Source organism: Pseudophryne corroboree, chromosome 12 (assembly GCF_028390025.1).
Source record: "Pseudophryne corroboree isolate aPseCor3 chromosome 12, aPseCor3.hap2, whole genome shotgun sequence".
NCBI lineage: Eukaryota > Metazoa > Chordata > Amphibia > Anura > Myobatrachidae > Pseudophryne > Pseudophryne corroboree.
The window spans coordinates 132,451,913-132,476,753 of record NC_086455.1 but is presented as its reverse complement, the minus strand read 5'-3'; the positions used below and the strand labels follow the sequence as shown (position 1 = coordinate 132,476,753).

Below are 24,841 nucleotides of genomic sequence, written 5' to 3'. Positions count from 1 at the left end.
GTTCACTTTAAGAGCGTTAGAATTGAGTTAATTAGGTGCTAATGTTCTAACAGGCGCCTGAACTCGGGAGTCCCAGAGGTGCGCCTGACGGAGGGTTAATACTGGATTATGGGAGCACCTGCATAATTTTAGTTCCTGTGTGTCATGAACCTGACTTTAATCTCCCTATGTTATTGCAAGCAGCCCAGTCTTTTACCTCAGCCTACTGTCCAACAGGCCAGTATTTCCTGCAGTATCCCAGAGTTTGCTCAGCCTTGCTTCATTCTCTGACTCCAGTGTTTACTGTGCATACTAGTTTTCAAGCTGCAGCACCTTGCCAGACTGCCTGCACAGGTGCACAGACTCCAGCTGGTAACTATTTGTGTGCATGAAGTTTAATCAAGTTCCTGTGTGCAGAACTGCAATATTCTCTGACATTGCTGAACTTCATGATTTGCAGCTGATCTCCACTTCACCAATCTAAGCCTCAGTCCGGCCAGCCAGCTTCCCAGGAGCCAATCACAGCCTGGCGGGGGGGGGGGGGGGGGGGGGGTTAAAGGAAGTCTGGCTGCCGCATTATGGATCTGAGCAACTCAGTCACAGCCCTACTGTGACTACAGAAATTCTACTTCCTGAGTTACTGCGTTCACCATCTATGCACCAGCCTCTCACTGATTCCAGCCCGGCCTTACCGGTTCAAGTCTGGTTCTACTAGCCTTACCGGTCCCAGTCCGGTTCTACTGCACCACTCCGCTCCCAGTCCGGTTCTACTGCACCTCCCCGGTCCCAGTCCAGTTCCGCTACGCCTCCCCGGTCCCAGTCCGCTTCTGCTACGCCTCCCCGGTCCCAGTCCGCTTCTGCTACTCCTCCCCGGTCCCAGTCCGCTTCTGCTACGCTTCCCCGGTACCAGTCCGCTTCTACTACGCCTCCCTGGTCCCATTCCAGTTCTGCTACGCCTCCTCGGTTTCAGTCCGGTTCTACTACACCTCACCGTTCCAGTCCGGTTCTACTACACCTCACCGGTTCCAGTCCAGTTTTACCGAAGTCTCATCCCAAGTGTCCTCATCCCGGTTCCAGCCCGAACAGCACTCCAGTCCGGTATTAATCCAGTTCAGCTTGGAACCTCTTAACAAGTTTTCCAGCATCTCTAATACCACCAATTGCAACATCTTTTCAGAGATTCCTTGAGCTTAAACATTACAAGATAGTTTTCAGTGCCACCACCCAACGAGCTATATTCAACCTCTTTGCTCCATTCCAGTTCTGATGTCCACAAAGTCCATGCTGAAGCCATCAGCAGGTAATCCTGAGTCACAAGTCGTGACAAAGTGGTTTCTAGTTACATCCCTGATTAAGTCCATATATCAAATACTGATTTGGGTTATGGCTTCAGTAACTGTGAAACAGATGTGAACTATGTATATACTAAACAAAATAATAAAAAAAGACACAAGACAAAGACCAGTTTAGTACAGCTTCCCAAACTCTGCCATTACAGTCCAGGTTTTAAAGGAGATCCATGCTTGAGCACAGGTGACTTAGCACCTCTGTCAATTTGATTTACCCATCTGGACCTAAGCATGGATATCCTTAAACTTTGACTGTAACAGCAAATTTGGGAAAACTCCAGTTTAGTGAATACAATATTACTGGTACATTAAAAAATAATAATAATCAGATAAAGAATTGAAAGTCCAACGCCAATTGAAGTGTTTTAAGATCAGCAAGAGCTTATCGGCCGGGGTTTCTTTTAAACAGTGCTCACAGCTACAATCAAACTTACAACAGCAATGGCTGCAGCGAGCCACCAGCATTGCCTTAGATTTCCACAATAATAAGACCAGACCAGGTAAAGCCTGTCTCAGATCTAAAGCTGGGTACACATCTGAATGATTGTGCGACCCAGGGATGCAATATAATGATGTACCACATCGCCGTATACACTACATGATCCACTGTATGACGACGTGTAATATCGTTACATGCATAATGTTACAATCCTGCGGCATCGTCACATCTGATATGCAGCACATCAGATGGGACGATTCAACCGCCCAATTTTCCAAATGATGAATCAAGTGGATTTGAGGGTACACATTACACGATGGTTGTTGCGGTCTGTCACGGTTTGCAACATCATCCACTATATTGTATAGTGTACACCCAGCTTTACAGACAAATATACTGTTAAAAGGCAATTTTGAACATTAATCAATCACAGGAAACACTGACAGAAGTGAGGGACAGTAATGGCAGTAAAAGATGTAGTCGGTAAACCTGCGTGACTTACAGAAATTCTGCGGAATGATTTGAATTCTAGGTAAGTCAGGTGTTCCGCTAGTTCCTGTGGCTCCAGGTGGTCAAACAGAAGCGACACTTTCCTTTTTTTACTGCAGTTGGGTTTTATTCTCTGTGTCAGTTTGCGAGACCACTCCCGAGAGTTACTAGGTTTGATTTAAAGAAGAAAAAAACAACAACAGTAAAATAATAAAAAAAAGTTGCAATCATTAAGGACGCTACACTTCACATGCCCATTTCCTGATCACTCACATCTGAGCAGTGTCAAGGAGACGCCAGTGTGACTCCTCCCCTTGCGCTTGCACCATCTCCTGGAACTCCTCCATGGTCTGAGTGAGACGCGAGTCCACCTTGAACATAGTCCAGAGTTCTGTGATCCAGTACCTAAGGACAAGGTAGAGTGGAGGAAAGACCATGGAACACTCAGGACCATAGGGAGAAAGCTCAGTCTTTATGTGTGAGACTGCTGAGTGGTGACATACTGTGAAACACAAAGGAGCCATTTTACCTTACAAAGTAGCAGATCTTAAGGCAGAACATTGAAGAGTGCTTCTGCAGAGACTCCTCATATGTTAGAACGGTCAGTTAAGGTAAAGCAATAGAAGACTATGTAGATAAATTGACATGACTAAAGCGTAACTGGGTCAAGATGGCTGACCGACAGCAAGATTTACGCAAGTCTGGAATATAAACTTAGCGGCAATTTTATTGATAATTAGTAGCTTTGGTATACTGACCTCTGATTAAAATAATATTAGCCATAGCTTTAGATGCGATGTAGAGTGTTAGCTATACTGTAACACACACATCGCCTGTTCTCTGGGAGATGACGAGGATTAAGTAGGTTGTACATAAACAAGCACTGAACGTAATTTCTCTGTTGCCAGGCTCCGCTTCTCCCACGGGAATCTTAGATACATACAGCTACAGCAGCACACGCCTGCCATCAGTGACACACATGCTCAGCTCTTTGTGTGTAAAGGGTCTATCAAGAGTCGACACATTTCCTTGATATTCCATTTTAGAAAACGTGTTATTGGATCGCTCTTGATCACATGTATAAAACACCTGCCATGATGTACTGCCTTAGGCACATGTACCTGCATGTGCTGAAGCCACTACATCTAGATTAGAACACAAGGTGGATAATAAGATCTTACATGTGGCACCACACACTGTTCTAGACCCTGCTACAACGTCGGTCTGTCGCCCATCTCTCTCATCCCATTAGGGGACACAGCTTTCAGACAGTTGCAGATTCCAAAGATTTGTCACTGGGACTGCTCAGTTTTTTCAGGACCAACTGCTCCAAAATAATCCTATTTTCTACCTTTATAAAGAGAATCCGTGTATGACAGGCTGTTCTATAAATGCACTGTGTATTGAGTATATTTCTGTCATTACACTTTGTGGAGTTTATAAACCAAACCCTGCATATCATTTCTTTTTTCATTAGAAGGTCAGGGTTAAATGACCCAGCACCGCAGGTCTGAAATAATGTGTTCTGTGTATGCATTACGCAAAGGATATAGTTTCCTGAGCTTGTTCAGCAGGTCCGCCGAGGGAATCAGGAACCCATGCATGGTCAGCATAATCTGCACTAGCTCGCTGCTCTGACAAACATTCCCATCAGAATCTGGAAATCACAAAAGACAGACAATGATTATAAGTGTTGCTGTATGTTGCAGAGTTACACACTTTCAGATGAGAATTGTGCGAAGCAGCTAAAGTTCTGTGACCTCGGCTGCAGTTTTAAAGCAACTATATATAACTATATATAAGCTTTCACTCAGCCTTTGTTTTGTTTTCTATGTGTGGTACCGATATTACAATGTTCTGCTTGGCTCCGGCTGGGGCTGTCATGACTAATATGCATTCTGGTGCACCTTATAGCTACTGGATAGATCCAGCAATGTTGCTTTCACACAGATGGTGACAGTGATAGTCAGTTCACCACGGAGGTGAGCTGGCTGGAATTACTGGCACCCCTCCCCCAACTCTGGGCATTTACAGTGGGGGTAGAGATTAAAAAAAAAAAAAAGATCTTTTGGGTGCAGTTGAATGTTAATTTTTCTTTTGGGGGGAGGAGTCAGTTTGGTGCACTGCCTGCAAAGTGCCACAAGAGTGGTCGGCCATTGTTACTTTGCAAGCAGTCTCTCCGCTGACTTTCCCATAGAAGTGAGGCAAAGTGAGCAAATAACGGGGGGTGATGTGTGCAGCCGGACTTTCCAGTGGCGCATCGCATTGCACTGCATAACCCCCTCAGTGCCCCTTATGCTCCTTGCACATATACTTGCCCTACAGGAAGTTACCAGTCTCTTTCCTGTCTCTCACAGCCCGCTTCATACTTCCTCCCTGGATCTCTTTTCTATGCAGTTCCAGAAGTGCTTTCAGGAGACATTATTGAGATGAGCACAGTAAAATACCAGCTGCATGCATCTCACTGACCACACAATTCCATCCCATAGATTCAGGTGTGGATGTACCGCCAGACAAGGGTTAATAGGTTATTATGTGCAAAGCCCAGCATGCCACATATTACACCAGCCTGTGTCTTTGTCCTCGTTACATAAGAAATAGCATGCAGAAGTACTCAGGATTGTTATACAGCATGGCACGTTGATTCCTAAGATCACTTTGAGTATATAAGGAACCACTTCAGCACATAATCTGTCATTTACTCTAAGGATCACGTCATGGAAAATACAAGTAAATGAGAAAGGCTGTTCCTCCATTTCATCTTGTATTCTTGCAGGTTAGCAGAAGATTTCCTGCCGCGTTTCCATTCAGGGAAAGTTGTTGTATTAATGCTAATGTGATTGCAATCTTCCTCCATTTTCCTCCAGTGACAAACAATAGAATTTCTGTGCTGGGAAATGTGGGAGGAACATTAACAAAAGAATCAGTCCCTGGGGGTTTCCAGGTAACACACAGAGCAGCCCCCTGCTAGGAGGCAACACTTAGTGGCAGCTAAAATGAGGTTACAAGTTTTCTATAATCACGGCTGGTAGATGCATTATTATAAGCTGTATGCGGAATCTGTTGTTATTTCAAGTAGCAATTTGTCACCTTCATAGAGACTTATAGAAACAGTGACTCCTACAAGCTATAAGATGGCACTGCACAACCTATTGAAAACTGGTGAAAAAACTGTCAGGTCCCCTGAGACTCTGCTAACGTTGGATATCTTTTTTGGCACAAATGCATCTTAGACTGGGTACACACCTGACTGACCCACCGGCTGACCCGCCGCCGCTGACCCATGCCACGTCTGAGATTTCAGACATTTTTATGCATGCGCAGTTGCAAAAAAAGAAACAAAAAACGCTCAACTTGATGCATGACGCTCAACTCATGTTGAAAATGGGGGATCATTCCGAGATGATCGTAGTGCTACGATCAATCACACTGACATGAGGGGGGACGCCCAGCACAGGGCTATCCAGCCCCGCGTGTCAGTGCCGCCCCCCACCCCCCCACCCGCCCAGAAGTGCAAAGGCATCGCAACCAGCGCAGCTGTAGCGTGCTGGCCGGAAGCTACTCATCGCTTCCCAGCCCAAAGTGGCTGAGAGTGACGTCACGCAGCTGCTTTGGCCCGCCCCCCATTCAGTCCGGCCACGCCTGCACTGGCCAGACCGCGCCCACGAAACGGCGGCCAAACGCCGCTGTTCCGCCTTCCCCCGCCCAGCGACCGCCTCTGCCTGTCAATCAGTATGTGCAGTTCTGACCCGATCGCACCGCTGTGATAAAGTGCAGCGTGCGATCAGGTCAGAATGACCCCCATAGTACTAAATATGATCTAGTCCTGGTGCTTCCTTATAAGGATGGGAAAGATAACATGCCTTCCTACCTCTATGACTGTCATTACCCAGTTCTGTTATCATTGTTGTTTTCAATTGTAAAGCACAATGGAACTCGCTGCGCTATATAAGAAACTGTTAATAAAATAAATGTAACAAATAATAGTATGATGCCATTCTAGATTGGGAGCTCATATTTGCCTATGCTCCCAAAATTTCTGGCAACCTCACAACTTTGGGTGATTTCTTCCCAGCATACAGGGGAGTGGGAGTTCTCATCCCATCCTCCTCTCCAATGAAGTAGGCAGGGAAGGGGGGGGGGGGGTATAACGATGCAATTCATGGTGCCCAGCCCTCACCTCTCGCACATGGACCCATCCCTCCCTGCATCTCCTGAAACAGGATGGGTATGTCTGATTGACATTCAGCATTATGTTGGAATCGTCATACAGCACATCTGTGTCTACTTTAGAACATGTTGGTAAACCATCATGTTTAGGGTTCTAAAGCCCATGTGGTTACGATGTTGTATATTGCGCTGATGTCCATTATAAGTGAAGGATACGTCTACAATTTTAATTATTAAAAACAATAGCTCATATGAGCCTTTTATTTATATAACAAGTTGTACATGTATACGGTCACATCTTAAAAAGGCAACAACGGCCCCTTCCTCAAGTGTAACATGACATTACTAACATGTCGGCATACTGGGTTCGATAGACAGCTGTCCCCCTTTTCACTGTTGACATTCTGAATGTCGATTAAGCTAACTACAACTACTGTGTAAGTATTATTTAACCCCTTTTGCAGAGTGGGGGACACTTGGGGGGGGGGGGGCAATTAAATTAGGGTCAATGAACTGGCAAACATTAGAACATGTCTGGCTTTATAGCTATTTGCCCATTATGATAGCCTCACCGTCGCATGTTTCCCTGTGCACCTCTATGAAGTACGAGGAAAATCTTATGATGCTTCTGGTCACAATGTACATTGCTGGAATTGCACATTACGGCCTAGAGGCTCGCTGGACCACCCCTTTGGAGTCAGATGACTGTAAACGTTTTATGGCTCAGACCAGCGACAGGAACTGTCAGAATCTTAGGAGCGCTGTTTTGAAAATGCAATGGGCTGCTCTGATGTGCCCAGGATACACCTCGAAGGGACAGCTGCTATTGAAACTACAGTCCTTGCCATTTACTTTTGGCTGGATACTTTAGTTGGGATCCGGTCTGAAGATCGACAGTGTCTAGGTTGACTAAAGTGGGTGTGGTTCATCAAATCGACAGTGTCTAGGTCGACAATGTTTAGGTCGACCACTATAGGTTGACAGTCACTAGGTCGACATGGATGGAAGGTCGACAGGGTTTCTAGGTTGACATGTGCTAGGTCGACAGGTCTAAAGGTCGACATGAGTTTTTCACATTTTTTTTATTTTTTTGAATTTTTTTCATACTTAACGATCCACGTGGACTACGATTGGAACGGTAAAGTGTGCAGAGCGAAGCGAAGTCACCATGCCCGAAGCATGGCGAGCGAAGCGAGCCATGCGAGGGGACGCGGTGCACTAATTTGGGATCCCGGTCACTCTACGAAGAAAACGACAAAAAATCCTCATGTCGACCTTTAGACCTGTCGACCTAGCACATGTCGACCTAGAGACCCTGTCGACCTTCCATCCATGTCGACCTAGTGACTGTCGACCTATAGTGGTCGACCTAAACACTGTCGATTTGATGAACCACACCCACTTTAGTTCACATTGTAAAAGTCTGTCACAACATGGACTAAAAAACAAAACATGTCACTGCCACAAATTTTAATACATAGGCCCCACTGTCTTTGATTAAATGTCATGTTCTAACATATTACTGAGAGTAAGGAAATGTATGGCTTTTTTGAAGGCTAGTGGCCACAGCAGAGTATAATATTACCTGCCGCTGCCTTAGAAGGAACATTGCTAATGGAGTGTACAAAGTGATACAGATTCTTTACCTTCTTTCCATCCCATGCTCAAAATTATTTGATATTTAAACCAAACCAGACTACACATACATAATATGAATTTGAATTTGAAAAAGCTGCAGGACCTGCAGCGAAACGCGTCAGCTGCCATCCTGATCACCGACCATTTGCTACAGGATCAATGCCCGGACCAGACTGGACGTTCAGACTCTACAATTTGGTGGATGTAACAGGCATGTAAGCTCTCACGAGCAGGGCATTCTTCCCTCATGTGCTTATCCTTTCTTACTTTAATAATCTTCAACTGCATCAACTCCAGCAGTCTACTGCCACCTGATACTTATTCCAGTGTCATCTGCTGATGTAACTATGTTTATTTACCCTGTACTTGTCCTATATTGTCGTCAACTGTAAGTTGCTGTTTTCCTGTTTGATTATTCATGTACTCTGTAATTGGGCGCTGCGGAACCCTTGTGGCGCCATATAAATAAAGGATAATAATAATAATATTAGGGACCCATTCCGCAAGCAAAGCTCCGCACACTGGTGAGGATTGAGAATATGATACCAACTCCTAATTGAAGAACTTCCAAATAGGACTTTCTCCCTACAGCGGCACAATTAAGCGGGAACTAATTTTATTTTGGGACTGTGCAACCAGCTCCTAAGCCCTCACTAGCCTGTCTAAACTGTTGTCCAGTTATCACTAAAAAGGAACGGACATTTTTGATCTAAAAATCTGCCGGTGATCATACTGACTTTTAATTGGTATTTTATTAGAGCTATAAATAAATGTTTTAACCTGTTTTCATCCAATCCATCTCACTTTTTTAGTACACAAATTTAGCGCTGCTATTCTTTCTTTATTGTATTTATGTTTTAGGTATCAGGATTGACTAATCCTGTTTTCATAGCAGCAGCATTAGAACAGTAACCCTATTTGCGCCCGAGCACCAACCCTGGTTAATTTTCTTTGTTACATACATAATATGATCTGCATTAACTGGACAACAACAGATCTGGACATATTGTATCATATTTTTATTATATCATCACACAAAACACAATGGGGGTCATTCCGAGTTGATCGCTCGCTAGCAGATTTTAGCAGCATTGCACACGCTAGGCCGCCGCCCTCTGGGAGTGTATCTTCGCTTAGCAGAATAGCGAACGAAAGATTAGCAGGATTGCGAATAGAAATTTCTTAGCAGTTTCTGAGTAGCTCGAGACTTACTCCTACACTGCGATCAGCTCAGCCCGTTTCGTTCCTGGTTTGACGTCACAAACACGCCCTGCGTTCGGCCAGCCACTCCCCCGTTTCTCCAGACACTCCCGCGTTTTATCCTGCCACGCCTGCGTTTTTCCGCACACTCCCAGAAAACGGCCAGTTTCCGCCCATAAACACCCACTTCCTGTCAATCACACTCCGATCACTTCAACGATGAAAATTCTTCGTTCGGACGTGAGTAATCTACTAAGTTTTGTGTTAAAATACTTAGCGCATGCGCACTGCGTACCATGCGCATTTTAGCCTTAATCGCTCCGTTGCGAAAATCAGCAACGAGCGATCAACTCAGAATGACCCCCAATGTTCTGATTGCTGGCTGACCAGAGTTTACGCCCAAACAACTTAGGGGTCTATTTACTAAGCCTTGAATGGAGATAAAGTGGACGGAGATAAATGGGGTGTATTCAAACTGAAATCTAAATTGCAGTGTAAAAATAAAGCAGCCAGTATTTACCCTGCACAGAAACAAAATAACCCACCCAAATCTAACTCTCTCTGCACATGTTATATCTGCCCCCCTGCAGTGCACATGCTTATGCCCAACTGCTAACAAACTTGCTGCTGCGATCAACCCAGAATTACCCGCTTTGTGCCCTCCCATATTCAACAAACGGTCAGCGCGCGCCGGTAAAAGGGGTGTGGCCTCACAAGTAAGGGGCATGGCCACACAACAGTACCCCCATTTAAAATTACGCCACACAGTAGCACAATCTTATTCATCTTATACGTAATGTCCCATCCGTAGTAGTAGCGTCCTTATATGTAATGCGGGATCCGGTCTCTAGGTCGGCAGTAACTAGGTCGACAATATCTAGGTCGACAGGGTTTCTAGGTCGACAGGTCAAAAGGTCGACATGAGTTTTTCACAATTTTATTTCTTTTTTTAAACTTTTTATTACTTAACGGTCCACGTGGACTACGATTGGAACGGTAACCTGCAAGCGAAGCGAGCCATGCGAGGGGACACGGTGCACTAACTGGGGTTCCCCGTCACTGTACGGAGAAAACTACACCCAAAAAAAAAAAAAACTCATGTCGACCTTTTGACCTGTCGGCCTAGACACTGTCGACCTACCGTCCATACCACACCCATGTAATGCACCCCAGTAGTAGCAGCAGCATCCTTATACATAATGCACCCACAGTAGTAGTAGCGGCCTTATACGTAATGCCCCCCCCAGCAGTAGTAGCGTTCTTATACGTAGTGCACCCCCAGAAGCAGAAGCGTCCTTATACGTAATTCCCCCCTAGTAGTAGTAGCGTCCTTATACGTAATGACACACCCGTAAGAGTAGCGTCCTTATACGTAATGCCCCCAAGTAGTAGTAGCTACCTTATACGTAATGCCCCCCTCCCATTAGTAGTAGCATCATTATACGTAATGCCCCCCCAGTAATAGTAGCGTCCTTATACGTAATGCCCCCAGTAGTAGCTACCTTATACGTAATGCCCCCCTCCCAATAGTAGTAGCATCATTATACGTAATGCCCCCCCCAGTAATAGTAGCGTCCTTATACGTAATGCCCCCAGTAGTAGCGTCCTTATACGTAATGCCCCCCCAGTAGTAGTTGCGTACTTACATGTAATGTCCCCCTAGTAATAGCGTTGTTATACGTAATGCCCCCCCATAATGCGTGCGCACACAGACATACCTCACACACACAATTCACACATATATACACGCATACACACCTACCATACACACACACCCACCATACATACACACATACATTTCTCTCTCACCCTCCATTTACCGAAGTCTGGCTGGCGGCCACTGTAATTACTCTCCAGTCTCCCTCTGTACAGCAGCCTGGTCCATGTAGCGCCACCCCTTATGGCCCATTTAGCTCCTCCCCTTCCGGTCCATGTAGCTCCGCCCCCTCCTCTGATATGTACACAGACGCTGTCACACAGGTGAGGGGAGGGGAGAAGGCTTTTCATGCTGCCAGCGCCGCTGCCTGTCATACAGTGACAGGCACAGCAGCTGGCAGCAGCAGCAGGGGAGACAGGACGGCGAAGCAGCATGGAAGGGATGCAGGGCAGGGACAGCGCCTCTCCGTCCCAGCGCCTCCCTGCACTGCATCCCTTCGCTGAGCGGGTAGCGCTGGGCCTGGTTGTGTTCTAGATAGCCCAGTGTTACTCTTTTAATGTGTCAACCAACACAGAGGTAAATGTAAAAGGGTACAAGTTTGTGAAAGCACAGATTTTTGCAATAGGATTTAAAGCATTAATATTTTTAATGACATTCTGACAAACTTGTACCCTATTACTTTCAATCCAAAGTGGTCAATTCAATTAGGGGTGATGTTTTTGACCCTGTGAGTGTGTGAGGCTATATGCTGCACTTATGGTAGCTCCAAACTCGCTGATTTTTGTTTGCAGCCCCATATTAGTGAATCTGGGGTGAGATCAGCCCCCTTCACCCCTAACTAAATTGACCCCATAGGGCGGCATCCTATTAGCAGCGGTACTTTCCCGCTGCCAATAGGATCGCAAGGCACCCAAAGCATAATCCGCAATAATGAGCTGCCAGGGTCGGGAAAACACATTGGATGGGGACTTATCCCTGATCCCATGTGTTATCCCACAATCGTGGGTCCAATTTCGGCCTCTTATTGTATACCGCGATAATGCCCATCGGTCAAACATTGCGAGAAACGCACGTTTTTACCTGCCGAAAGAGCATCAGAGCTAATAGGATACATAGGGGTCAATTCTATTCGGCAACTTAAGAATAGCGCCGGGAATTAGCTCCCGACGCTATTCAATTCAGCTCCAGTTAAGTCGGCGATGTCCCGTTCTCGCCGACTAAACAGGTTGAATTGTCGGGAGAACGGGCATTCTCCGACTTAACTCCCCGGCACGAGGCTGATTCCTGACAGAATCAGCCTCGCGCCGGCCACGAGGCAGCACTTTTGTCGGGTTTCTTCTCTCATCCCCCGGGGATGAGAGAAGAATTCCCGACAATTGCGGGTCACTAGCAGCTGAATTGAATAGCGTCGGGAGCTATTTCCCGGCGCTATTCTTAAGTTGCCGAATAGAATCGACCCCATAGTGTTTATTTTCCCAATCCCTACAGACAGATAAGTTGTTTGAAAATGAAAACAATAACAATTGTTATTTACAAAGTTGAAGGTTGTATACAGCAAGGGCACAAGACAATACCCTTCCCTTCAGTAATTTAACATATCTCATCATAAAACAAAAGTAATCTTATTTAGTTTATTTTATTAAACTAAAGCAAAGCATTGTCCCAAACTTTCTAACAGGCAAAGATTTTAATGACATCTTTGAAGCTTTCTTCATGCAGTATATCCTGTTCAATATTGATTAATGTGAGCCTTGAAAGGCGACTGATTCATTGTTATTGTTAGTCAGTTCTTTATTATTCTCATCTTGAAAAGAGATTCTGTAGTTAGACGCAGTCATTACCAATGATATTCACATTTGGAGATTTCACGTTTGCATTGTTCTCAACAAGGATATTATAAAAGAACAGCGGATTTGGCATGTTGCCTTTATTATGTTTTACAATTGTAAAAGCGCAGTAATTTATCACCAAGGCTATGTTATACAACAATATACTGTAGCTCCAACGTGCCTCCATCCTGCCTGCACATGCACAAGCCACACTACAATTACTGTCTGTCCTTGTGAGAGATTTGGGAAGAGGGTAGGCACAGATCCCTGTAACCAGCAGACCCCTGGCTGTCAAGCACCATGAGCAGGGCAGCTGGTGCAGAATGACAGTTATTTTGTGTGTGTTTTCTTTCCTGATCTTCATCCACACTAATCTGAACATATGCCTCTGTACTTGCACTACTTGGAAAGCGGCAGCTCATGTAAAGACAGAGGTGAATGATACCCCTTTCAGACCACCTGAGACGGGTCGCACATGAGAGCCTGACACGGGAGCTCCCAGTGTGTGATCCGACTCAGGCAACCCGCTGCCGCTGTCTGCAACCCAGCATATTGCCGGGGTTATTGGCGTCAGTGGCGACTCAGCTGGGGGCGGCGCTTGGAGGTCACACGATCTCCAAGCGCCGCCCGTACACAGAGAGGGAACGGGAGAAACGGGTTGCAATTTAATGAGGTTGATACAAGTACCGTATATACTCGAGTATAAGCCGACTTTTTCAGCACTTTTTTTTGTGCTGAAAAAGCCACCTCGGCTTATACTCGAGTCAGTGCAGGGAAGGAGTGGGGACACGGAGGGCAGTCAGTGCAGTGTGAAGGAGGCACACGGAGGGCACAGTGCGCGCCTCTCCTGTGTCCCTCCTGCGTCTCCGGCGGCAGCGGTGGGTCTATTAAAGGAAGTACCCGTTCGTGAGCTCTGATTGGCTCACGCACCGGCACTTCATTTAACAGCCCCGCCGCGGCCGCCGGAGACGCAGGAGGGACACAGGAGAGGTGCGCGCTGTGCCCTCCGTGTTCCTCCTTCACAAGACAGCGCGGGAGAGGCAGAAGGTAAGTAACTGGCACTGGGGGAGCATATTTGGCACTTGGGGGGGCGCATATCTGGCACTATGAGGGGGCATATCTGGCACTATGAGGGGGCATATCTGGCACTATGAGGGGGCATATCTGGCACTATGAGGGGGGCATATCTGGCACTGTGAGGGCATATCTGGCACTATGAGGGGGGAATATCTGGCACTATGAGGGGGGCATATCTGCCACTGGGGGCATATCTGGCACTGTGAGGGCATATCTGGCACTGTGAGGGCATATCTGGCACTATGAGGGCATATCTGGCACTATGAGGGCATATCTGGCACTATGAGGGCATATCTGGCACTGTGGGGGGCATATCTGGCACTGTGGGGGGCATATCTGGCACTGTGGGGGGCATATCTGGCACTATGAGGGGGCATATCTGGCACTATGATGGGGGGCATATCTGGCAGTGTGAGGGCTGTGTACGGCTAGAGCTGCATTTTCCACCCTAGGCTTATACTCGAGTCAATAAGTTTTCCCAGGTTTTTGTGGTAAAATTAGGTGCCTCGGCTTATATTCGGGTCGACTTATACTCGAGTATATACGGTACATTTACAGAGGAGAAGGTCCTAACAGAACTCTCAAAAGTTAAAATGGATAAATCTGATAGGATGCATCCAAGGATACTAAAAGAGTTTAAAAGGGATGTTGTTAACACCATTAAAAATAATTATTCAACCAGTCACTAGCTACAGGAGAAATTAGAGGAGTGGAAAAGAATGAAGGTAGTACCACTGCACAAAAGTGGAAGCAAGGAAGAAGCAAGTAACTACCGACCAGTGGATTTACATCAGTAGTAGGGAAAATAATGGAAACACTATTAAATAAAAATAGATGTGGAATATCGCAAATCCAGCAATTACAGGATCCCAAACAGCATAGATTTACTGGGGTAAAATCATGCCAAACAAATCTTACGGACCTTTTTGACTTGGTGACTAAAGTAATAGATCAAGGGAGGGCTGTAGCCGTAGTTTATTTAGATTTCAGGGAGTCTTTTGACATGGCCCCCACATCACCAACTACGAAATAAACTGAAAAGCTTTGGACTGGATTCTAAGATGGTTGAATGGATAAGAACTTGGGTGCAGGATAGAAAACAGAAAGTTGTGTTAAAGGTTACCAGTGGAGTACCCAAGGTATCTGTACTTGGGCTGGTGCTTTTCAATATCTTGGTTGGTGACAATGGTATTGAAGGGAAAGTATGCATTTTTGCAGATGACACAAAAGGTACGCAACGGGGTAGACATACCAGGAGGGGTAAACAAATGATTGAGGGTCTAGGTAGACTAGAGGAATGGGAAAGAACATGTCAACTACAGTTTAGTGTGAAAAAATGCTAAATCATGTATTTGGGTCTCAGAAACCCAAAGGCAAGTATAAGGCAAAAGCAGTATAATGGAAACTACTGAGGAGGAAAGGGATTTAGGAGTCACCATTTCAGATGATTTGAAGGCAGGTACTGTAAGCAATGTAACAAAGCAATGAGAAATGAGTCAGATGCTTGGTTGCATAGGAAGAGTAATGAGTAGCAGAAGAAAGAAGTAATAATAATAATGTCACTGTATAGGTCATTGGTACAGCCTCATCTAGAATACTGTGTGCAGTTCTGAAGGCCATATCTCCAGAAGGATATAAATACATTAGCCACTGTACAAAGAAGGGCAGCTAAAATGGCACATGACCAACATCACAAAACTTACCTGTAAAGACTAAAAGATCTTAACATGTATAGTTTGGAGCAGAGAAGGGAAATAGGGAACATGATAGAAACTTTAAAATATATCCAGGGTTTTAACAAGGTCCAGGAGGGAAACATTCTTCAAAGGAAGGTTAATTTTGTTATCTGCGCACTGAGCGTCTGTCTTGCTGAGACAAGCAGCTGTACTATATAGGTGACCAACCTAAATATAGTAAAATGTATATTCCAGAGTACTGCACTCAATCCTAGGTTTTATGGATGGATTTTGTGTGTAGAATAGTGTTGCATACAATGTGGTCAGTTTCCCACCCCGTTGTCACTCAGGAATACTACTAATAAATGGATAAATTTGGGGTAAATGCTTTAATTTTTCAAAACACAGTAATAAAAACAATGTTATGTGTGTTCATAAATAGTATGCAATCAGAGCCGGCGGAACCCGCTCAGCAAAGGGATGCAAAGCAGGTAGGCGCCTGATGGGAGAGGCGCTCTCCCTGCTCTGCATCCCCGCTGTTGTCCAGCCCAGTGTTGCTGCCGGCTGCCGCTGTGCTTGTCACACTGTATGACAGGCAGCGGCGCCGGCAGTGTGAAGCTGGGGTGGGGAAGAATATCCCCACTTGGCCTTACACTGTAATCCCGAGAGCTGCTCTCATGTGGTGCAGGCAGGGAAAGGGTCAGTCTAGCTCATCCCTCCTCCCAGCAGCAGCAGGCGCCGGAACTAAGGTTGCAGAGGAAGAAAAACAGTACCCCCTCCCCCCCCCCCCAGGTCACCAGGCTCCACCAGGCAGGGACACCACAAATGAGTGGCACAAGAGTTTTGTCCCTGGCTCTGCGGTCACGCAGCAGCTGATAACGAACTGCTAATCTCTCACTGCCACCAAAGGGCTGCAGAGAGGATGCCTCTACTCCGTCCCAGCTCAGACTCCGCCCCCTATGCTCCGTGAAGCCCCGTCCCTTTCTCTCATCTACCCTATGTCTCAGCTTATCCTACCCTAGCCTCCACCCCTTCCTCTCCCCTCCTTACCCTGTCTGTGGCTGTCTCTCCTCGGCTTCTCCCCCTGAACTCCAGCTCCGCAGTCTGCTGAGACCAGGCAGCCTCCTTCATGCTGAGGTAAGTATATGGGAAACTGTAGGGGAGTGTATTAATGTTATCTGTGGGGGTTATGTTAAGAGGATGGAGTTGCAGTAACATATGGGGGGATATTATTGGTATTGGGGTGGGGGTGTATTAATATTATTGGGGTATATTACTGCTATCTGGGTGGTGGGCGGGTGTTTTAATATTATTGCGGTATATTACCGATATCTGGGTGGTGGGGTGGGAGCGTGTTAATATTATGGGGGTATATTACTGCTATGTGGGTGTTGGGGTGGAGGTTGTATTAATTCTGGGCCTGATTTAAAGGTAGGCGGATCTGCAATAACTGCAGCAGCTGGTTCTATGTCTTTATGCTAATGCTGCAGCCAGTGGGCGTCCTGATATGTTGTCCACCGGCTGTAATGCAAATCTGTCGATGTGCACATGAAGACAGGCCATCGACCAAACAGCCGTCGCACCATGAGACATTAAAGCATCCCTGTGGTGCTCAGAATGTCCATTGTATCATAGCTGCCAGTGCCAGTGGAACTGCGTCTTTTGACGCAGTCCCTGACATTGACACGCCTACTGCCATTAGACTCCCTCCAATCACCTCCCAGGAACACCTGTCAAAACTGCATGGTTCTCCAATGCCGATGTGTGTCTCCTGGTGGTTACGATTGGGACACATTATATTGGCTCCACTTGACATAGTGCTAGTGTGCAGAAGATGGGATCAGTGGAGTGTAGCCGATGCCCTCAGCGATCAGTAGTGTGTATATATATCTCATAGCTGTGTGTGTATATATATTTCATAGCAAGGGGTCCGGCACTCTATTTTTGCGGTGCGCACCTTTGCTGCACACTGACCCTTTGTTATCTATGGGCGGTAGGGCGCAAATGTATAGTTTGCAGGGGGACGCCGAACGCCCTAGCACCGGCCCTGTATGCAATACACAACATATAACGAGTCTGACATGCAAATTGCTTAATTTGGTGCTGACACTCCTTAACCTATCGGAATGTGTCAATACTTGCAGAAAACACACAAAACTACAAATGTCCAGGGTTTAAAATGTCCCGTTATTCACCATCTGTGCAGCACTAAATTCAGAATGATTTCATCAATAAACGTTAATGGGTAAAGTCTCAGGTGCACGAAGGAGAAACAATAATTAGGTATAGCACAAATACAAATTACAAAAAGTAAAGCATTTACCCCAAATTTAGCCAAGCTAAAAACATTTATTAGTAGATTTCCTGAGTGACAACTGGGTGGGAAACTGACCACATTGTATGCAGCACTATTCTGCACACAAAATCCACCCATAAAACCTAGGATTGAGACCAGTACTCTGGAATATACATTCTTCAAAGGAAGAGAGAGTAGAACATGAATAAAATGCACTGAAACTGGAGGGAGGGAGGTTCAGGGGAAATCTGAAAAAAAAAAAAAAAAAAAAAAGACTTCCACAAGGAGTAGTGGATAAGTGGAGGAGCCTCTCATCATAGGTGAAAGAGGCTAAGGGGGACATGTACTAAGCAGTGATAAGAGCAGAGAAGTGAGCCAGTGGAGAAGTTGCCCATGGCAACCAATCAGAACTTTAGTAACATCTAGAATTTGCATACTATAAAATGATACAGAGCTGCTGATTGGTTGATGTGGCCACTTCTCCACTGGCTCACTTCTCCGCTCTTATCACTGCTTAGTAAATGTCCCCCTAAAGGGGGGTACTCACGGGAGAGATGTGTGCTGAGCGATCTTAACACAGACCGCTCAGCACACATCTCTCACCCCGCTCAGCACAGCGCGATGTGCTGAGCGAGGGGGAAAGCCGACGGGGGGCCGCTCACTTCACACAACGGTGAAGTGAGCGACCCGCTAGATTGAGCCTGCATGCAGGCTCAATCTAGCACCGGCGATAGCGATGCGCGGGGCCGCGCATCGCTATCGCTGGGGGGCATACACACGGCAGATCCGTGCTTAAAATCTAAGCAATCTAGCAAGATTGCTTAGATTTTAAGCACGGATCTCTCCGTGTGTACCCCCCTTAAGACAGTAGAGCAATTTAAACATGCTTGGGAAAGACATAAGAATATACTTACAGAGAACGAAGGAACAAACAGGGTTGAAGTTACCATAAGGATAAAAGAAAAAGGGTAGACTAGAAAGGTCAGAAGTTTCTTATCTGCCACCCAATTCTATAGGGGTAACTCACGGAGAGATCCATGCTTAAAATCTAAGCAATCTGATTAGATTGCTTAGACTTTAAGCACAGATCACTCGTGTGTACCCCCCACAGTGATAGCGATTATCGCTGGTGCTAGATTAAGCCTGCATGCAAGCCAATCTAGAACGTCGCTCATTTCACCTGCTGGGTGAAATGTGCGCCCCCCCCCCCCGTCCTCCCCCGCATCGCTCAGCACACATCTCTCCCGTGTATACCAGCTTTTAGTTTCTATGTATAAACAGAGATCTATAGTGTACTGTGCATCCTTTTACACTACTGTACAGTGTGTTGTTGCTCGACTATCTGTCCCTTCTTTTATTACCTGGCAGTTAGTGGTTGTTTTTTATTAGGTTTTTGTTATTTTCTTTGTTGTATAGTTCATAAAATATTGCTAAGGAATACCCGATTGGAAGGAAAAAAAAGTAATTGTGTCCTAATTTAGAGGTCAGTATCTGAAACAAAACAATCTTTTATTCTAGTATTTCTTCAAAACTGCTGTTTGTAACATGCTAATAATTTTCTTCCTCAAAGAAACAGTTAACTGGTTCAAGCGAACAGCAACAAAGTGTCCTGATGTAATTCTTTATTGATTGGACATAGCGGGAGCTCCTCACATCAAACACCCTCTGACTGGTGTTGTGGCCCTGACATTTCAGCTCTCTGCTGTGAGAGCTCTGAGCCGACAGAACACATGCCCTACACTCCGACTCTTAGGAGACTCTTAGGAGAGGAGCTTTCATTTTACAGTGAATTTTACACCATTAGGGTCCCCTCAAGTGTCTCCATTTAACAATCTGCAAATACATTTACTTGGGATAACTGTGTAATAAAGGCTGGTGAAAGAACCACTAGCCATAAAACCTTGGTGCAGGTCTTAGGGCCCAATTCAGACCTGATCGTAGCAGCAAATTTGTTAGCAGTTGGCCAAAACCATGTGCACTGCAGGAAGGGGAAGGGGGAGGGGGGGCAGATGTAACATGTGCAGAGAGAGTTAGATTTGGGTGGGGTGCGTTCAAACTGAACTCTAAATTGCAGTGTAAAGATAAAGCAGCCAGTATTTACCCTGCACAGAAAAAATATAACCCACCCAAATCTCTCTGCACGTTATATCTGCCCTACTGCAGTGCACATGGGGGGTCATTCAGAGTTGTTCGCTCGTTATTTTTTTTTCGCAACGGAGCGAATAGTCGCTAATGCGCATGCGCAATGTCCGCAGTGTGACTGCGCCAAGTAAATTTGCTATGCAGTTAGGTATTTTACTCACGGCATTACGAGGTTTTTTCTTCGTTCTGGTGATCGTAATGTGATTGACAGGAAGTGGGTGTTTCTGGGCGGAAACTGGCCGTTTTATGGGAGTGTTTGAAAAAACGCTACCGTTTCTGGGAAAAACGCGGGAGTGGCTGGAGAAACGGAGGAGTGTCTGGGCGAACGCTGGGTGTGTTTGTGACGTCAAACCAGGAACGACAAGCACTGAACTGATCGCACTGGCAGAGTAAGTCTCGAGCTACTCAGAAACTGCACAGAGAAGTCTTTTCGCAATATTGCGAATCTTTCGTTCGCTATTTTGATAAGCTAAGATTCACTCCCAGTAGGCGGCGGCTTAGCGTGTGCAAAGCTGCTAAAAGCAGCTTGCGAGCGAACAACTTGGAATGAGGGCCATGGATTTGCCTATCTGCTAACAAATTTGCTGCTGCAATCAGGTCTGAATTAGGCCCTTAATTCTAAATTGATTAATGTATATGGATATTTTAGCAGCTAGTGGAAGAGGAGGATCTGGTCTCTAGGTCGACAGTAACTAGGTCTACCACTATTGGTCGACAGTAACTAGGTCAACAGGGTCTCTAGGTCGACAAAAAATGGCAGTTGCTCGGTCATTCCTGGAGATAATTATATATCAGGTGCTAGAAAGGGGGAGGGGTCACAGACGAACAACAGACAGAGAGGAAGGGGGGGGGGGGGGGGGTTTGCAATTCCCCACCCCTGGGCATCCCCTCAGTGCACTAAAAATTACCTGCAACCGTACCTGAACCTATCCGGCAATAGAAATTCAGAGAATTAGTCGCACGTTTGCAAACGCATGTTTAGCTGCTGAGCCACTTCACGGCTTCTCCGATATCAGCAGTGAGAGGCATTGAATGGGAGCAGTATTTGGAAGGCATGCTGTTCCTTGTAGTGCCAATGGGAGATCCTGGGGGTTGCTCCTGGGTAAGTTAGCTCTCTATCTGGATGTGTTTTAGTAATAGCCTTTATCATGAGGCTTACAGTAGACAAATTACATGGCCCTATGTGGGCACTGCTATTATATAGTGTTAGGACTGCTGAAATCGGAGAAGCCGTGAAGTGGCTCAGCAGCTAAACATGCGTTTGCAAACATGTGTGACTAATTATCTGAATTTCTATTGCCGGATAGGTCCAGGTATGGTTGCAGGTAATTTTTAGTGTGCTGGAGGGTCTCTAGGTCGACAGGTCAAAAGGTCGACATGAGTTTTTCACAATTTTGTTTCTTTTTTTTTTCATACTTAACAATCCACGCGGACTACGATTGGGGATAGTAACCTGTGCCGAGTGCAGCGATGTACCTTGACCGAAGTTCGCTTGCCATGCGAGGGGACACGGTGCACTAATTATGGTTCCCTGTCACTGTACGGAGAAAACAACACAAAAAACCCCATAAAAAATCCATGTCGACCTTTTGACCTGTCGACCTACAGACCCTGTCGACCAATCGTGGTTGATCAAGTTACTGTGTACCTTGGAATCAGTAACGCTCCACTAATAAGCCACTTTACAAAGATATTATAAGCTATAACAGCGCCGTAAGAAAGATATATATGGTATAAAAATGTTTTTGAATATGTCTATGTGATTAATTAGTTTTTATATATATGAATAAACCAAGTAAAAGGAATAATTTTTTATAACAAGTCCTGTGTTGTTTTTATTGTGGAAAGATTAGAGCACCTGATTATAACTGGGAGTACTTAAGCGCAGTGGAATAACTTTAATAAATTGTGTAGCAAAAAATAATTAGCTCTGTGCAGGGACTGACAGCAGATGAGGTAAATTATAAATAGGGTTGCCATAATAACTCTTTAATCTGGGGCACCCATGATTTATACCCTTTTTACACTAAAAATCCATTGGTCTGACCTGGGTTATTGAACATTGTTTAACCTGTGTCCAGCTGCTTGAGACCACATTCATACCGCAGGCTGGACTCAGGTTATTGCCAAGTCTTCCTTCATCTCCAAGTGCAGGTGATCTGGCTCTTTGTAAACTTTTAGGGCTAGATGCATCATCGCTTGGAGAGTGATAAAATGGAAAGTGATAAATGACCAGCCAATCAGCTCCTGACTGTCATTTTTCAAACAGGACCTGTGACATGGCAGTTAGGAGCTGGTGCTTTTTCTCTCTCTCCACACGATGATACATCTAGCCCTTAAGTGACAAACCTTTTACACCACAGGCTACCCGGTTTGGTGTCGAATTCGATCCTGGTAGCTACCAGGGACGGATTCCCGGGTAACACAACCCAAGTAGACTCTTTCACACCATAGCAATAACCCGGGCTACAAGTTAAGTGTGAAACGGGTATTACACAGGTTCTGTGGCTGGCTAAATTCAAGCCTGCATTTCACCTGGTTTAATCAGCTACAAAACCGGTGTAAATCATAGGTGTCCTGGATTAAAGGGATATTTTGGCAAGCCTATTTATAAAAAAGAAAGCATCTGCCCTGCAGAGCAGAACCAGCTTGGGTGCTTCATTCTCCCAAGTACGATGAGATTCCTGTTAGAGAGCTTAGGTTTGCGAAGCAAAATAGCATTGTTTGCACAAGCTGATGGGAGATGGGCGCAGTCTCCTCCGATACAGATTAATGGGATTCCTTATGTGCTCCCAGCAAAAGAAGCGCACTGCTTTCAGCTGATACAACATTATTATTATTATTATTATTATCATCCTTTATTTATATGGCGCCACAAGGGTTCCGCAGCGCCCAATTACAGAGTACATAAACAAATAATCAAACAGGAAAACAGCAACTTACAGTTGACGACAATATAGGACAAGTACAGGGTAAATAAACATAGCTACATCAGCAGATGACACTGGAATAAGTATCAGGTGGCAGAAGACTGCTGGATTTGGTGCAGCTGAAGATTATTAAAGTAAGAAAAGGGTAAGCACATGAGGGAAGAGGGCCGTGCTCGTGAGAGCTTACATTCTAAAGGGGAGGGGTAGACAGACAGGGGTGAGACAGATGGGGTACATAGAGAGCGTGGAACAGAGGGTTAGTATGAGATTTGGCTGGGTTTGGTGAAGAAGTGGGTCTTGAGAGCCCGTTTGAAGTTTTGTAGAGAGGTGGAGAGTCTGAGGGGGAGAGGTAGGGAATTCCAGAGAAGTGGTGCAGCACGTTAAAAATCTTGGAGGTAGGAGTGGAAGGAAGTAATCCGTAGGCAGGAGATTCGGCGTGCATTAGCAGAGTGAAGAGGACGGGTGGGAGTGTAAAGCGAGATAAGGTCAGAGATGTAGATGGGAGAGGAGTGGGTGAGGGCTTTGTAAGCCAAGTGTGAGAAGCTTGAAATGGATTCTGAAAGGGAAGGGGAGCCAGTGAAGGTCTAGTAAGAGAGGAGAGGTGGACGTAGTGCGTTTGGTGAGGAAAATGAGCCGGGCAGCAGCACTGAGGATAGATTGGAGTGGAGAGAGGTATTTGTCAGGAATGCCAGTCAGGAGGAGATTACAGTAGTCCAGTCTGGAGATGACCAGTGAGTGGATAAGAATCTTAGTAGCATCCTGGGTCAGAAAGGGTCTGATCCTAGAAATATTTTTTAGATGAAAACGGCAGGTTTGTGAGAGGTGCTGAATGTGTGGTTTGAAGGAGAGGGAGGAGTCAAGGATTACTCCAAGACAGCGCACTTGGGGGGTAGAGGAGATAGTAGTGCCATCAATAGATAATGAGATTGTAGGAGGTGAGGTTATGCGGGAGGGAGGGAAGATGATCAGCTCGGTCTTAGACATGTTAAGTTTAAGAAAACGCTGGGACATCCAGGAAGAGGTAGCAGAGAGACAGCTGGAGATACGAGTGAGGAGAGCAGGGTAGAGGTCTGGAGAGGAAAGATAGATTTGAGTGTCATCAGCATAGAGATGATATTGGAAACCAAAAGAACTAATGAGCTTACCTAGTGAGGACGTATAGAGAGAGAAGAGAAGAGGACCAAGGACAGAACCTTAGGGTACCCCTACAGTTAGTGGAAGTGAGGGGGAGGTGGAGTCATGAGAGGAGACAGAGAATGAACGGTCAGAAAGGTAGGAAGACAACCAAGAGAGGGCAGTGTCACGGAGACCAATGGAGTGAAGGATTTGCAGTAGGAGAGGATGGTCCACAGTGTCAAAAGCAGCAGAGAGAGAGTAGAATAAGTAGAGAGTAGTGTCCCTTAGATTTAGCAGTATGGAGGTCATTGCATACTTTTGTAAGGGCAGTTTCAGTGGAGTGGAGAGGACGGAAGCCAGACTGGAAAGGGTCAAGCAGTGAGTGTGAGGAAAGAAAGGAAGTAAGGCGGTTGTAGACAATGCGCTCAAGGAGTTTGGAGGCAAAAGGGAGGAGAGAGATGGGTCGGTAGTTGGAGAGAGTATTTGGATCAAGGGTAGGTTTTTTAAGAATAGGAGAGATGAGTGCATGCTTGAAGGCAGAGGGGACAGTGCCTGATGAGAGGGATAGATTGAGAAGGTGGGAAAGATGGGAACAAGCAGAAGGAGAGAGGTAGCAGAGGAGGCAGGAGGGGATAGGGTCAAGTGGGGAGTGGTGAGGGGACAGGAACGAATGAGGGCCATGACTTCCTCTCCAGATGCATGGGAGAAAGATGACAGAGTTGGTGCGAGGGATGGGGAGGGTTGGTAAGGGATGGGAGAAGGCTGGTTACTGATGGTCTGGTGTGATGTGATGTCCTGACGTATGGAGTCAATTTTGGATGTGAAGTAAGTGGAAAAGTAAAGAGCAGAGAGTG

General features: G+C 45.8%; 1 protein-coding gene across 5 annotated transcripts in view; it reads right to left on the bottom strand.

Annotated features, from left to right (window-relative positions):
* The window catches only part of RASGRP1 (RAS guanyl releasing protein 1), a 152,388-nt gene that overhangs the window by 29,508 nt on the left and 98,039 nt on the right, over nucleotides 1-24,841 (bottom strand). For all 5 annotated transcript variants that reach the window (XM_063948040.1, XM_063948041.1, XM_063948038.1 and 2 more), the window contains exons 3-6: nucleotides 3,808-3,913; nucleotides 2,786-2,848; nucleotides 2,530-2,661; nucleotides 2,270-2,423 (exon numbers count right to left, since the gene is read on the bottom strand). In XM_063948040.1, coding sequence (XP_063804110.1) covers nucleotides 2,270-2,423; nucleotides 2,530-2,661; nucleotides 2,786-2,848; nucleotides 3,808-3,913 — 455 coding nt within the window. The remainder of the gene's footprint in view (nucleotides 1-2,269; nucleotides 2,424-2,529; nucleotides 2,662-2,785; nucleotides 2,849-3,807; nucleotides 3,914-24,841) is intronic.